Source organism: Perca fluviatilis, chromosome 9 (genome assembly GCF_010015445.1).
Source record: "Perca fluviatilis chromosome 9, GENO_Pfluv_1.0, whole genome shotgun sequence".
NCBI classification, from domain to species: Eukaryota; Metazoa; Chordata; class Actinopteri; order Perciformes; family Percidae; genus Perca; species Perca fluviatilis.
Window position 1 is genome coordinate 23,563,671 of NC_053120.1, and position 13,866 is coordinate 23,577,536.

General features: G+C 39.2%; 3 protein-coding genes and 1 long non-coding RNA gene across 5 annotated transcripts in view; all 4 read right to left on the bottom strand.

The window, feature by feature from the left end:
* Window positions 1-13,866, bottom strand: part of mrpl54 (mitochondrial ribosomal protein L54) — a 71,218-nt gene that overhangs the window by 49,180 nt on the left and 8,172 nt on the right. The window lies entirely within an intron of this gene.
* On the bottom strand, window positions 4,820-7,777 carry LOC120565314 (nicotinamide riboside kinase 2-like). 2 transcript variants are annotated; one of them, XM_039810991.1, is made up of 5 exons: window positions 7,537-7,777; window positions 6,555-6,626; window positions 6,286-6,392; window positions 5,016-5,101; window positions 4,820-4,893 (listed from the first exon to the last, which is right to left on the bottom strand). In XM_039810991.1, exons 1-4 carry the CDS (start codon window positions 7,692-7,694, stop codon window positions 5,016-5,018), a joined length of 423 nt encoding a protein of 140 aa, XP_039666925.1. In that variant the 5' UTR covers window positions 7,695-7,777; the 3' UTR covers window positions 4,820-4,893. The 2 variants fall into 2 exon arrangements, with proteins under 2 accessions (XP_039666925.1, XP_039666926.1); XM_039810992.1 differs by having other exon boundaries at window positions 4,854-4,890.
* Window positions 9,689-10,229, bottom strand: LOC120565318. Its single transcript, XR_005640219.1, has 3 exons — window positions 10,128-10,229; window positions 9,988-10,052; window positions 9,689-9,810 (listed from the first exon to the last, which is right to left on the bottom strand). It is a non-coding gene; the product is annotated as an uncharacterized LOC120565318 (long non-coding RNA).
* On the bottom strand, window positions 11,271-13,563 carry LOC120565312. Its single transcript, XM_039810989.1, has 3 exons — window positions 12,382-13,563; window positions 11,751-11,885; window positions 11,271-11,494 (listed from the first exon to the last, which is right to left on the bottom strand). Exons 1-3 carry the CDS (start codon window positions 12,976-12,978, stop codon window positions 11,351-11,353), a joined length of 876 nt encoding a protein of 291 aa, XP_039666923.1. The 5' UTR covers window positions 12,979-13,563; the 3' UTR covers window positions 11,271-11,350.

Below are 13,866 nucleotides of genomic sequence, written 5' to 3' on the forward strand. Positions count from 1 at the left end.
TACTCAGATAATTTGCTTCAGTAAAATTAGCAATGCAACAATGTTAAAATATTCGACTTAACTCAAATATGCAACTTAAAATCCTGCATTCAAACTTCGTACTTCAGTAAAAACACACAGGTATTACAAGTATACATAACTGGTTTTGTACATAAGATCTAAAATTAAGATAAATACAGTAAAGTGGGGTGGCCTCTAGCTCCCCAGTAAGAGCGCTCACCCCATCGGGCGGAGTCCTTTGCAGCGGCCTGGGTTCGAATCCGACCTCGCGGCCCTCTGCTGCATGTCATCCCCCATCTCTCTCCCCTTTCATGTCTATCCACTGTCACTATAATAAAGGGGAAAAGCCCCAAAAATAATCTTTAAAAAAAAATACAGTAAAGTAATAACATACAGTAGCCTACATGACCTGACAGGGGGCGGCTGTGGTGGTAGCGGTCGTCGATTGGAAGGTCGGTGGTTCGATCCGACCCCCTGCTGTCACATGTCGAAGTATCCTTGGGCAAGACACTGAACCCCAAACTGCTCCCGATGCTGCACGCCGATGTGTCAATGTGCGGGAATGTTTATCTGATGAGTAGGTGGTACCTTGTATGGCAGCCACTGCCTCCGCCACCAGTATGACTTTGGGATTATATATGTCATATTCCGCGAAGCATGATAAAACATGCTCACCAGCAAACTATATTGTTTCTACATGTTTATATGCTATCACACTGAGTGAGTTTTTCCATGTAGATAATAAACCTCAGTGTCCTATGACGCAGATTGAGAAGAAGTTTGTGACAAAGATTCTAGAATGAATAGCTGTGGATGTGGGGAGGGGCCCATAGAGAATGTCTTTCTACAGGGCCCAGAATTGTGTGCTACGCCCCTGTGTGCTTTAACAGCCATCACACATACTGCTGTAATTTTTAGCACCAGGAGCCCAGGTCAGTGTGGTTTACTCCACGTCCTCTTGCCAGCATAGCGCCACAACAACCACCATGTCCCTCCATTTCCACGAGACACACACATGACAGATTATATGTACCCACAGCTGATGTCATTGGGAGCTAAAAGAATGTGTGTTACCGTAATACAGTAGGTGTCAATAATAGGAAGGGGAACATGTGCTAGTTATAAATGCACTGCTTTTCCAAATTGACAGGAGCTTCATGTTAACTGTTGCTCACTGCTGCTTCATAATAGAGTTTAAACAACTGGGACTCAAAATGACCCAAATCACCTCTCTTTTCTGACTGATTTTAAAGTCCAAATGACCCTTTGTTCCTCTAATGAAAGAAACATTGGTTGTCAATGTACTTTGGGAATGATGAGCTGCAGAATACATGCACCTGACCTGTTCTTTAGTTAGCTGTGGTATGATGAGCTGTTCGCACTAACTCTGTGACAGGATAAGGTATTCCCTCAGTCAGGTCAATCAAGTCAATTTTTTTGCCCAATATCATAAATTAGCCTCCCTTTACGAGGACTGACATACATACAATAGAGTTGTGTGTACAGAACAGACCAGCATAATGAAATGACAGTAGCTTCCTCAGGGGAAATGAGAACTTATTATAGCCTATTTATATGTAGAAACATATCGGCACGCACCTCGGGCCTCATGCGCTGTAAATCTAGTGCTAACAGCCTAAATCTCATGGTTAGTTTATGACCTACTCAGGCATCTACTTTTACAGTGTTGAAAAAAAACAAAGACAGAAATAGATATGTAACAGAGCCTTTCCTGTTTCTAAAACAGCTGCAAGCAAAATTGGCTCAGCCTGGATGTAGTGTCATATGGATTGTTTATATACTGTAGTTTATTAAAGGGGTGATAGAATGATAGATAGAATGCAAAACTTTTTTTATTTTACCCTGTCATAGTTGAATAACGACAGTTCGGTGGGTAAATAGGACATACATAGAAGCTCAAAATCCCATTGACACCCCTTTACTATGAAAATGTCATATTTTGAAACTGCCGCTGATAACGGGCGAATCTCAACAAAACTGGAAGTTGACGTCAACCTCCCAAGACCTGTACCTTTGTCACGCCCACGGGTGTATTAAGAGAACAGTCACAACCCAACATTTACATAGGCTACACAACTGGCCTGAGATCAGGTAGTCTTCTGAATCTAGCTAGGTCACGCAGATCTCTGCTATTCCATTACAAAATTCACTTCTGAAACTTTTTTATGCGAGAAATCAACTATGTAAAGCTCAAATATGGGCCGCTTTACGAAAATGGATGGCTAATTGCAAATTTTGTCCGAATGTGTGTCAGAGTTCAGCGCCGGTGCTGCCTGGGTTGCTGCCTCACCGCCCGGCCTGCCTTCCTTCACAGACCCCGGCCTGCTATGAGGTACTTGGAGCTCCGTCACGACTGGCAGGCCACAGCACTCTATACCCGCGCAAAGTCACCGTCTCTTGGGCTAATGGACAACCAAATGCCCCTGCCCTGACAGAGCTCCAGGGCCTGCAACTCCCCTCTTCCTGCTAGCTAAATGCCCGGTGTATGTGAGTGAGAGCGCGGTCAGCAAGCTTGTTACGCCAGCAATCTCTTACCACAGGTTTCAGTTAATCTTTTAATGTCTGTAATTATAATGTGTTGAGTTATTTAAACAAACGATTGGGGAAATAAACGCTGCTTGTCCGCGAGTCTCATTGATAGAGCCTGCGGCTGGATGTAGCTCTATCAATGAGAGCTAGCTAGCCTCCTCTTAGAATTCCTCTGAAATTCACAAATATTCATTAACTTGAAATCGGACACCGTTGTTAGCTTTATAAGACATTTAGCTAGATGTTGTATACGTGGCGTGACGAAATTCAAACTATAAATATACTCGAATTACGCCGAAAATGAAGCTAACTATCCGTGATTTGTAGCTACACATAGCTAGGATTGAAGGGACAGTTGCAGCTAACGGAAGCCCTAATCTTCACAAATATTCATTAATTTGAAATCGGACACCATTGTTAGCTTTATAAGACATTTAGCTAGATGTTGTATACGTGGCGTGACGAAATTCAAACTGTAAATATACTCGAATTACGCCGATGTAGCTACAAATCACGGGTTACATCCAGCCGCAGGCTCTATCAATGAGACTCGCGGACAAGCAGCGTTTATTTCCCCAATCGTTTGTTTAAATAACTCAACACATTATAATTACACACATTAAAAGATTAACTGGAACTGTGGTAAGAGATTGCTGGCATAACAAGTTCACTGACCCACTCTCACTCACATACATGGGCCATTTAGCTAGCAGGAAGAGGGGAGTTGCAGGCCCTGGAGCTCTGTCAGGGCACCGGCGTTTGGTTGTCCATTAACGCAAAAAAACAGTGACTTTGCGCGGATATGGAGTGCTGTGGGCTGCCGTGACGGAGCTCCAAGTACCTCATAGCAGGCCGGGGTCTGTGAAGGAAGGCAGGCCGGGCGGCGAGGCATCAACACAGGCAGCACTGGCCGCTGAACTCCGACACACAGTCTTACCAAATTTGCAGTTGGCCATCAATTTTCGTAAAACGGCCCATATTTGGGCTTTATATAGTTGATTTCTCGCTAAAAAAAAAGTCTCTGAAATATGAGACCTGCTGTCGAGTCTCCCATGTGTGTCTATGTAGTTTGCTCAAACCAATCAGCGCGTAGCTCATTCGGAATATTCATGAGTATACCATATTTGGAAGAAAAGCTCTTGTTCCAAATAAAGCCATATTCACAGGGTAGTTAAGGGCCCAATAAAATAGCATTCAGGCAATTTTCAGCCCAACCAATGTTACATACCCTATTAGGAGACCTTAAGGAACAGTGTAAAATACCCTATATAATCATTCTATCACCCCTTTAAAAGCAATTAAATGTCTTGCCAGTTGGATCTTGTTTACCATGACCAGTTGAAACTGAGCTACATGAAATCTACTGGCCCACCTTCTTAATCATTAGTCAACCTCTTGGGGGGGCCCAAGCCCCAGTTTAGGGGACCGCTACTCTTGATCCCTGGTGAGAATCAAATACCCATACCCAAGTACTAATTAATAGTTAGGTAGAGTATTGTGTTTTTCATTTAAGGGGAGAGTTGATGGGAAAAGTCTCAAAGCTATTTATTCTTTTAATCATCTTTTAATAACTTCTCTATATTATTATTTACTGCTTTTTACACCCCACCCAGCCATAGAAAAGAGGCAAAATAAAAGTTTGCCAGAGTAGCAAATGCGACCCCGTACATGCTGAAATTACCCCTAGACGATCTTCTCTAAATTGGAGAATGGTTGAGTCAGGGTGTAAAATTATCTGAATTCACACTAGTATCATCAATACCTGCAACAAGATGAAACTATCAACTTGCAGGTATGACAGTTATAAAGTCAGACCAAGGTAATTGGCAAAAAAAAGCCTTGGCTGGTTCAATAAGGTCAGTGTTCACACAGCTGCATACCAATATCAGTCCTGGTTACCAGTATTTCCAATTAAAGGCAATATGTGGCATTTAGGTGAGATAAAGAAATCTGTTAGCTCTTTATAAGTTCCACAAAAAAAAAAAAACACAGAAAGATAGAATTATATCAAAATTTTATTTTGTAATGAAAATTACTTTGAATGTATGCATCTATTTACTGGATATTAACAGCAACTAATGCATTTATTTGTAGGAGAATGTGACAAATGGTCCAGTACAAGTCAGTGGTTTAACATAACAGTAATGCAGTAATGCTCTGGTTCAGCAATCACTTTAAAAAGGAAAAACAAAAATATTGATCATCTGAAGACTATAAAAATACAATAATTTAACATTGCTTTGTTTTCCTTAAAACCAAAAAATCAAATTACAAAAAACTTCATAAAAAAAACTCGCGGGCCTATTTACAAGTTATGTACAGAGATGGAGAGTAGTCTTCCTGCTGCAAGAAAAACAGAAAACATAATTGTTAGACAAGTTTTTAATATATATATTTGTTTTTGTTTTTTTAAACTAGGACACCCCTAAATGTAAATTCTGTCAAATTGGAAACGGTCTTCTTACCTATAAACGGTTAAGCAGATTGTTCTGAATGTCCTCATACACCTGGTTGTAGATCTCCTCTTTGGACTTCAACCCATCCAGGCACTCTGCAACACATAAAAAGTTTATCAATTAATAAGGTGTTTAAAATCTTTCCTAAAAAAAAACTGTTGGAATAATTAAATTAGAAGCATGCACACACATACATTTATTAGGGCCAGGCATCGATTACAAGTTTTAATTATGAATTAATCACATGATTTCCCTGATTAATCGCGATTAATTGCATTGTTATACGCTAAATCCAATAATGAATTCAAAAGTAGTGTATAGCGAATTTTATTTTAAATGTTCTGCCATATGAACGAAAGTGCCATAATATTTGTTCTGCGAACACTTAACATCAACATCAACTTAAACTGTGTTATCAAAGCAAATACAAAATTAAAGCTTGCGCACTGCCAGGGCATTCATGTTATCCTGTTTGTTATATATAAAATAAAACTGCCCACAATATCCTGAGCCACAATAATAACATTAAAACTTTCTGAGATAACAGCAGAACATTTTTTTTTTCCTTTTATCAGGGAGTAGCATAAGCAGTCTATGTTCAGTACCAAATGTCCCTGTTAGAGTGAGGTGAAGCACAAACGTTTCAGCATAATGTCTCTCCTCCCCACTGTTATATATAATGCACCGTAACTCCCAGGTAATTATGGTTACCCAGTGATGTCCAGTAGTCCCCAGTGAGAGTAACACGCGCCGGTGTAAAGGGGGTGGTCCTGGCGGGTCCTCTCCTTTTCATACAACTTGTGTATTCTCCTTGTGATGGTGCGTCTTGTAAAGTCTCATACCTGCCGTCATTTGTTGCGATTCTCAGAATGTTTCTCAGACCGACGTCCTCCACAACACTAATGGGCCTGCAGTCTGTAGCTATCCACTTCGCTATGGCATTTGTTAGCTTCTCTTGCCTCTGTTTATCTATACTTCTCCCACAAGCTGCATCTAACATAGTCTGCCGACGCGTCACGGTTTGTTTCGTTGAATGATTTGCTGGTATCAACTGTGTGTATTGCATTTAGGTGATATTTCAGACTGGAAGTACTCCGGTGATAAGAAAATTCAACTTTGCAGTGGTTACAAATAACTTTGCTTTTGTCGACTGCGCCGTCTGGAAGAACTTTAAAAAGAAAATGGCCTAATTGTCTGCGTTAATTAATGTTAACTTGCCTAGCCCTAATATATACATACATACATACATATATATACACACACACACACACACACATACCAATATTCAAGCCGCTGTTCTCCATCTCTCTCCTGTGCTTCAGGTACATCGGCCACACATGGCCATCAAACAGGCCGGGAGGGTCGGGAACAGTGTACTGTCTTGTACTGAAGATAATAACACACTGTTAGAAAATGTGCACTTGCCATAATAGGAATATGGGGGAAAATCAGCTGGAGGCAATGACTACAAAAAGGGTAAATGTGAGAATGTATTTATTAAAAAAATAAAGGGTGAACATTAACAATAACATTTTTGTGTCCACTCACCTTCTCCTTCTCTTGCATTCCTCATAGGAAACTGTGATGTAATAGCTCTTGTCAAAAACATCCAGCAGGGGTCTAAAGAGGAGATGAACAAGGCCATTAATGATGATACACGTTTTCAACCAAACTAGTGAAAAAGGAGCATAGTTATGAAACTGCTTATACCGTCTCTTATCTATATACTGTATCTGCAGCATGCTTGACATTCACCCCTAGTACACCGAGTACCGAGACTACCCAGCAGTCAGCTTTAAGAACAACTCAGGGAGTCTCTTTCTGCTGAAACCCTTATCTTTAACTGCAGGACCTGCTTGATGGGGTCTGTGTACATGTACCAATGTAAGCATGCAAAAGTACCACGTGACACCAAAGCCAAGCTTCCAATCTCTGTTGTCATGAATTTCACGTGAATTTAAAAATACACAACACGATTTTCCACAGAATAAATTGTACAATAAGAAAATAGACACAAGTGCTAACTACTACAGCTGGGTGGTATAACAATAAATCGTCAAAACGATAAAAAAGACTATCATGTATATGTTGCTACATCTTTTTTATTGCAATGTCACGAAACCAGCAGTGTAACTGTGTTTAGTCGACGCTTTACACATTCAGATTAGGCCTGTAACAATTATTAGATAATGGTCTTTTTTTTATTATTACATAATCATGTTTTTCCTTTGTTTAACCGCAATTAATTTCTAACATTAGCTAAGGTTTTAAGGGGTATGACTGGTTATGGTTGATTTTGTTTAGATATGCCAGATTGTAGTTATATTAGTGATTATTGGTCGGGCTATATATTTTTATTATTTCAATTGTTTTGTTGGCACTTGACCCTATTCAGAATCTATTTATATGTCAATCAACAATAGAGATCAGTTGTTCAGACGGTACAACCAAGATAGAAACTTCCATGCAAGATCTTCCTCATAGATAGCACATATAGTGAGTTAAACAGAGTGAATTAAAATCAACATACGGGTAGTTGTAGAGCAGGAAGCCCTCCACGATCAGAATGTGGGTCTGCTCGTCTGGGTTGGCATCGTTGGATGCAGAAGACAGAGTAATGCCGTGGGAACGGGCAAACTTCACTGGGTTCTCAATCCAGCCTTTTACTGTGTTGGTCATGGCCTCCATATCCAAAGCTGTGATCACTGTAGAGCCAGAATGATAGAAAGTTTCAAGTTTCAAGTTACTGGAGCAGATAAAAGCTTAATATTATCGTGGTGTGTTATATGGCTATAACGTATGTAGTGTTGGAGGGTGAGGGTATATGACATTAAAAAGGAAAACAATGAGTCATTGACAGTCTCTAGTCTTACCATCCCATTGTTCCAAAGCCGTCCTCCCCCGACTTCTATCTGATCAGGTTTCTGAAATAACAGTCACCAATAAAACATTGCTGCAACCTCACAGCTCTGAAAGATCCCACACACATGCCAGAGTACTAAGGCTTAGCACATGCACACACAGAAGAAAAAAATTAAAAATAAAGCAAGTAATTTACAAAATGACAGCTTTAATGAAATTGGAAAAAGGGGAAATGCTAAACATTATATAAGCATGCAAAGTTGATTTATTTAGCTATGGGTGTCAGATGGCTATTGCAGGGATCTAAAGAAATGTAAAGAACACAAGGGAGGAAAATCATGACTGAAGCAGTAAGAAGAGACAACCAGGTAAAGATATTAGGCTCCATAGCCATTTTCATATCTACTCGGGGGATCATGCAATGCTTATGCAGAGTTCATAACGGTAAAAGTAGGATTACAATAACACATGTATTATCCATTCGCTAAAACTCACCTTTGAAAAGTCGTCCTGGTGCACAACACAGCAGTTGGGCAATGTCTTGATCAACTTATTTGTCAGGGTGGTTTTGCCACCATTAGTGACTCTGTAAAACAAAAGGCAAAAAGTGATCAAACGCACATTAATAATGTGTTGCCAGCGATAGTTATGGTTTTAAACCAAATTATTTTATTTGGTAAACTGCTTTAGTAACGTTAAACAAACGGTGCTGAATAACAAGCACATAACGTTACTCTGTTTTAATAAAATAGCTGAAGTAACATGCATTAAACTAGTGTCATTTCTTATTTTAAACGTGTGTATATATATATAACTAGTTAGCTAAACCTCTCGGTCAGGTAATTACACAGCAGTCACCTTTGGAAAAATAACTATAATCCTATTTCGGCACATTTCCTTTATCGCCTAAACATGCAATACCCCTTTAATCATTCAAAATAATTGCTTCCATACCCCTTTCTTAATCGTAAGCGCCTCAAATTATTAACGGTATCTGATTAATTTCTCAGGGTGATACATAATTTTCGTGTATTTATCTCCAAGAAATATTCTTCGCAAACCATATAGAAATATTTTGTAAATAATTAGCAGGAAAGGTGTAGTTTGCATTTGCGAGCTACTATCAGCGTAAAAGCATGCATGCGGGTTTCATCTCGCCAGGTCACCTGATGCTAACTCAGCCTCTTTCCGCATCTCTGAAGTATCAGTCCACAGGATTAAAGGAATGCATTTCCTGGTTAACCTCACGCCCAGTGCGCATGCAGCAATATGCGTTACGATCATTCCATTAATCTATTTGATATTACTCACCGTGGCCAGCCTTCGAGTCCTTCCACTTATACTGCAGAGGATCAACCACAAAATGCGGGCTCGAGAGGGCATGAAGATGCCGTTTAAAAGTAAATACATTAAACTACGTAATCTCAGGAAGTTATAAGCCCGCAACACCAGAAAAATAATATATATATATATATATATATATGCGTCATGTAAAATGTTATGTAACTTTATGCCAATGCTTATGTAACTTCACGCTAACTGAAACAAAAAGGGTGGCACAACTAACTGGAAATATCGGTATCACACATTCATTCTTAATGACCACATCCACAATGTTAATTGTCCGTAGAAAATTATTTCAGATCTGTATTAATTATGTGAATAATGAAAACTATCTAAAAAATTCTAGCTTTATTTACTTTTTCTTGGTGTGTTTAATGTTCCTTTTATATGCAGTTTGTGTACAATTACCATCGTGGCAGTAGTTAAAATTTTGGATCCTGTAGTTACCAGACTTAAAACCCCAAACTCACCTACAGCCTCTTTAGCTAGGGCTGATACACAACACACAATCCCAAGGGGTATTTTTGTTTGGTATTTGTGCTGCAGTCATTCCTAGGCACTGCGTGTGAAACCATCTTGTGCAATTTCCACACTGAATCTACACATCGATTAAAAGAAAATGTTAACATAACACCGTTGATGTAATTAGACATTATTTGATTACTTTAATGTTTTCTCTGGAATTTGACTCCAGATTATCACCAGATTATCACCAGATTATCCAGTATTCAGATTATTTATTGATGTTTTAAATCAAATAAACATAAATTCTCACCCAAACATCATCTCCAGCAGGCAGGTTCTTATTTCCACAGAAGGAGCAGAACTCATCCTTTGAAACTGATAAAGAATAATAAAAGTATATTATTATTTACTTTGTAGTAAGGGTTTAACATTAAATATTCTGATATATACCTGATGCCATGAGAATTTCTTCTGCCATGAGTCTTCTTTGATTTTTAAGAGACTCTTTGGATGAGTCAATCTGAAACGACTGTGGCATCTTTGGAAACTCCATCACTGTCATCTTGCCATCTGTTGCGGATGGCAAAAAACACATGCATTGTGTATGATTTCACATATTAAAACAAAGTTCTAGAGCTATCATAAAGATCGCCATGTTGTACAGAATCACCTGCATGACAAAGACCCCACAACTGGTTACATCTTCCTGAAAGGTGTGGGTTATCTTCCCAGGCTTCCACTTTATGTTAACCCAGTCTCCTCCTTTCCAAGTCTGTTCCGAGCATCTTGAATTACTGTCTACAGGATGAAAGGAAAATGTATTTTGGTTAACCTTCACGTCTACTGTATGGCTTTAGCAAATGTGTGTGTTACGTATCTATTTCCATTAATCTATTTGATATTACCCAAATCTGTGGCCAGCCTTTCTGGAGTCCTCAACTTCATTTGTCCCTTGCAGAGGATCGACCACAAAAATGTGGCTTGAGAGGGCATGAAGATACTGTTTGAAAAAGTAACATATTAAACCATGCAATTTTTAAGCCTATGTCTGCAAAAACAGTACAAATAACATACAGTAAGTAGCTTTGTTTTGGTAAAACACCAAAGCCACAATTGACAAACCTTTTTTAATTACCTTTTAACATTCAACTAAAAACTTGACGTGACAGAAATGATTTCATGAAGATAGGGATGAAGATATTTAAAAGAATATAACAATCTTAAAAACAATGAGGTATTAATAGCATGCTACAGCATGGACAACGTTTGGCTAAATAAGAAATATGTCACAATCTTAAATCTAGCACTTTCTTCGAGTTTATTACTTACTAAAATGTTTAAAGCTCTTCACCTTTCATTCAAACATATTAACATACCTACGTGTATTTACTTGATAAGGTTAATGGCATACTACTTAATGACTTCAGACAACCCTTTAAATGCACAAACCATGAGCCATACAGTTCATACTGTAAAGGCTCATAGGATTACATAAATTGCTGTACTCACTACAAACTTCCAGTGCATATTTCGTATATTAACAAATCCAATGGCTCCATCATAATCATCAAATGTGACCTGACAAAATAAAGTAGTCATAAAATTGTCACAGTAAGTACAGTGTTATTTCTGTACAGAAGCAAAAAAGAGAATAATAAATGAGGACAATTTACTTATCCTACATTTGTCAACCCTTGCCTGGCCATCTGCTCTCTTGTGCCATGTAAAATTAGTCCCATTACATAGTGATTCATGTTGTATAGTCGGTCAGCAGACTTCTTTGAATTGAGAATCACTTGAATGTAGCACCCAATCACCTTTTGGAGAAAATGTAGGTAATCATAAAATCTGTAAATGCCACTGTCAACATGTCAGAGAATGGATCAATAATGCAACACCTTTGCTCAAACTTTTTCTGAAGTCACACTCCAGACCTTCTAGTCTGACATCCTTGTTGCATATCATGTTATGCAAAATAAGTTATTTCATTTTCAGATAAACTTTGTAAATAAATAGATACATTAATTACACATAAACAATGTGGGACAACAACAGTTTTAATGGTATACTTGCCTCGCCTATGAGCAGTTCATCAGGCCTTAAACTGAGAAATTCTCTGTGCCGCAGGGTGAAATCAAGCTTCTGTTTCGCATATCTCACAACAGCCACAACAACTTCAGTTGAATTTGATTTCCAAAGGACATCAACCTACAAGCATACAGTATGAACACAAATTTGTAATCACTTCATACATCATTTGCAAACTCATAAAAATTTTTGCAAACTCAAGCTCTAGTCCTGGTACAGAAAGCTGCCATTGAACAAGCCCACCTCATTTTTGGAGTCATTAATATTTGTCACATTATTAAACTTTTATGCATTTCTAATATTAATGTTAATAACGTAACTACTGGTATATGTTTCTGACTGAAGGATTCAAACTGGGTAATTTGGTGAATACAGCTGTGTCAATCATGCTTTAATTTTTTTATGTTTCCTTAACAATGTCTTTCTTGCATGTACAGCATACATTTTATTTTAGTGATCAAATTTGTCATTTTTAACATTTGATATGTTTGATGTGTCCTTTTAGTAGCTAAATATGACTTCATGACATTTGAAGATTATTACATCTTGTTTTTATTCACATTTTACACTCTTTGTGATTTGGGGTTATAATATACTAAAGAAGATGTGAACACACCTCTGAACCTTCCGCATCAGTGCTCTCATCATGGCTGTTCGTATCACCATCACTGGCCTCTTCTGGTGTTGTCTCTTGGCTGGCAGGGAGTTGTAAGACCTTGTTTGAGCATCTTGTGTCAGTTTTGTTACCAACACTTCTTATTTTGCCTGTGTGTTTCTTTTGTCCCCTTTTCTGTTTAGGTGCAGGCATTGTGTCAGGAACAGTATAGTACTTGGACTTGCTCACTTTCACATCAGGTTTCTCATTCTTCTTGGCCCATGTCTCCTCTGAAAACTTTATGTCTGTGGATCTTAAAGGCTTAGTGATGAGGCGATCTGGCAAGTCATGCTGCATTGTGTGCTCTATGTACCTTCCATGCAGAGATGTGTACATGGTGCGAATGAAGGTTGCTGGTCTCATGTGCTTTTTTTTTCGCAGGATGTGTTGCTTCACTATTCCGAACCATCCTTCAACATGACAATTGGTTTCCCTTGTTTTCCTGTTGTCCTCCGAATCCCTTTCTTCCTTCCTTTTGTCGATGTCTGCCACATGTCTTCTCAAGTCTCCCAACATTATTCCACTCCACATGGGAAATATGGCCATGTAGTTATCCATTAGTGCTTTGATGATCCCAGGGCAGTGATAGATGTTCTCTTCCGGTGACTCCTCTGTGGTAATGGCTACTGCAGCATCTTCATAAACACCTTGGAAGACAGCAGAAAAGGGTGATCTGCCCACAATGGTCTTTGCTTGCTCAATTTCTTCCTCAGGATTAATGTGAGTAGGATCTTCTTTCACACTGGGTTCACACTTGAACCGGCGAATTACTCTTTGAAGTGCTTGCAGGCAGTCTTTGACAGCTGTAATGTTGGTCTTGGCAAGCAAGATAATGCAAAGACACCGGAAAATCTCGACGCCATCTTGCAATGACTGGCTGTTTTGCAGCCTGGCAAACACGAATATAAGAAATTCACGGTGTCCTTTATCTGTTACATGTCTGCCAATTACTTGGGCCACAGCTTTCAGCACATGGGCAGAACAGAGGTGGATAAATGTAGAGCTTCTGAAAGTCTTCCACTTCTGTTTGCCCCTGCAAATGGCAAAACACCGGTTAAGGTAAGCTGAAACGCTTTCTTTGTTAAAAGAAAGGAGAACCGCTTGAATCAGGGCCCAACTGTAGTCTGTCTCCACATGCCTGACTGTATGTACCGTAGAATTTTGGAGACAGTGTGGAGAAAAAGCGCGCATCAACCAGTGGGAGATGGATGGAACGGTGTGGTCATTTGACAACATCTCCGCTACTGGTAAAGGTGGTGTGCCACGTCCCTCTCCGGCCAAAACCAGTGCGTAATATAACATACGCTTGTTCTGCTCTGGGATTTTAGACACCACACTTCCTGTGGCGTCTAGGTAAAGGCTTACTGGTGCTTTCTTCCTCAGATGGCCAACCAAAATCCCAATCCCTGTCTCGCTGTACATATGAGTACTGAATGGGTCAACTTG

Coding starts and splice junctions, on each gene's coding strand:
- LOC120565314 (XM_039810991.1), bottom strand. CDS start 7,694: ATGGAGGCCATGACCAACACAGTAAAAGGCTGGATTGAGAACCCAGTG. Junction 6,627..7,536: donor TTCCTGCTCTACAACTACCC/GTATGTTGATTT, acceptor TCTCCTCTTTAG/ACCCCTGCTGGATGTTTTTG. Junction 6,393..6,554: donor GAATGCAAGAGAAGGAGAAG/GTGAGTGGACAC, acceptor TATTATCTTCAG/TACAAGACAGTACACTGTTC.
- LOC120565312 (XM_039810989.1), bottom strand. CDS start 12,978: ATGGATAACTACATGGCCATATTTCCCATGTGGAGTGGAATAATGTTG. Junction 11,886..12,381: donor CTGATGCGGAAGGTTCAGAG/GTGTGTTCACAT, acceptor GTATGCTTGTAG/GTTGATGTCCTTTGGAAATC. Junction 11,495..11,750: donor ATGAACTGCTCATAGGCGAG/GCAAGTATACCA, acceptor TTTCTCCAAAAG/GTGATTGGGTGCTACATTCA.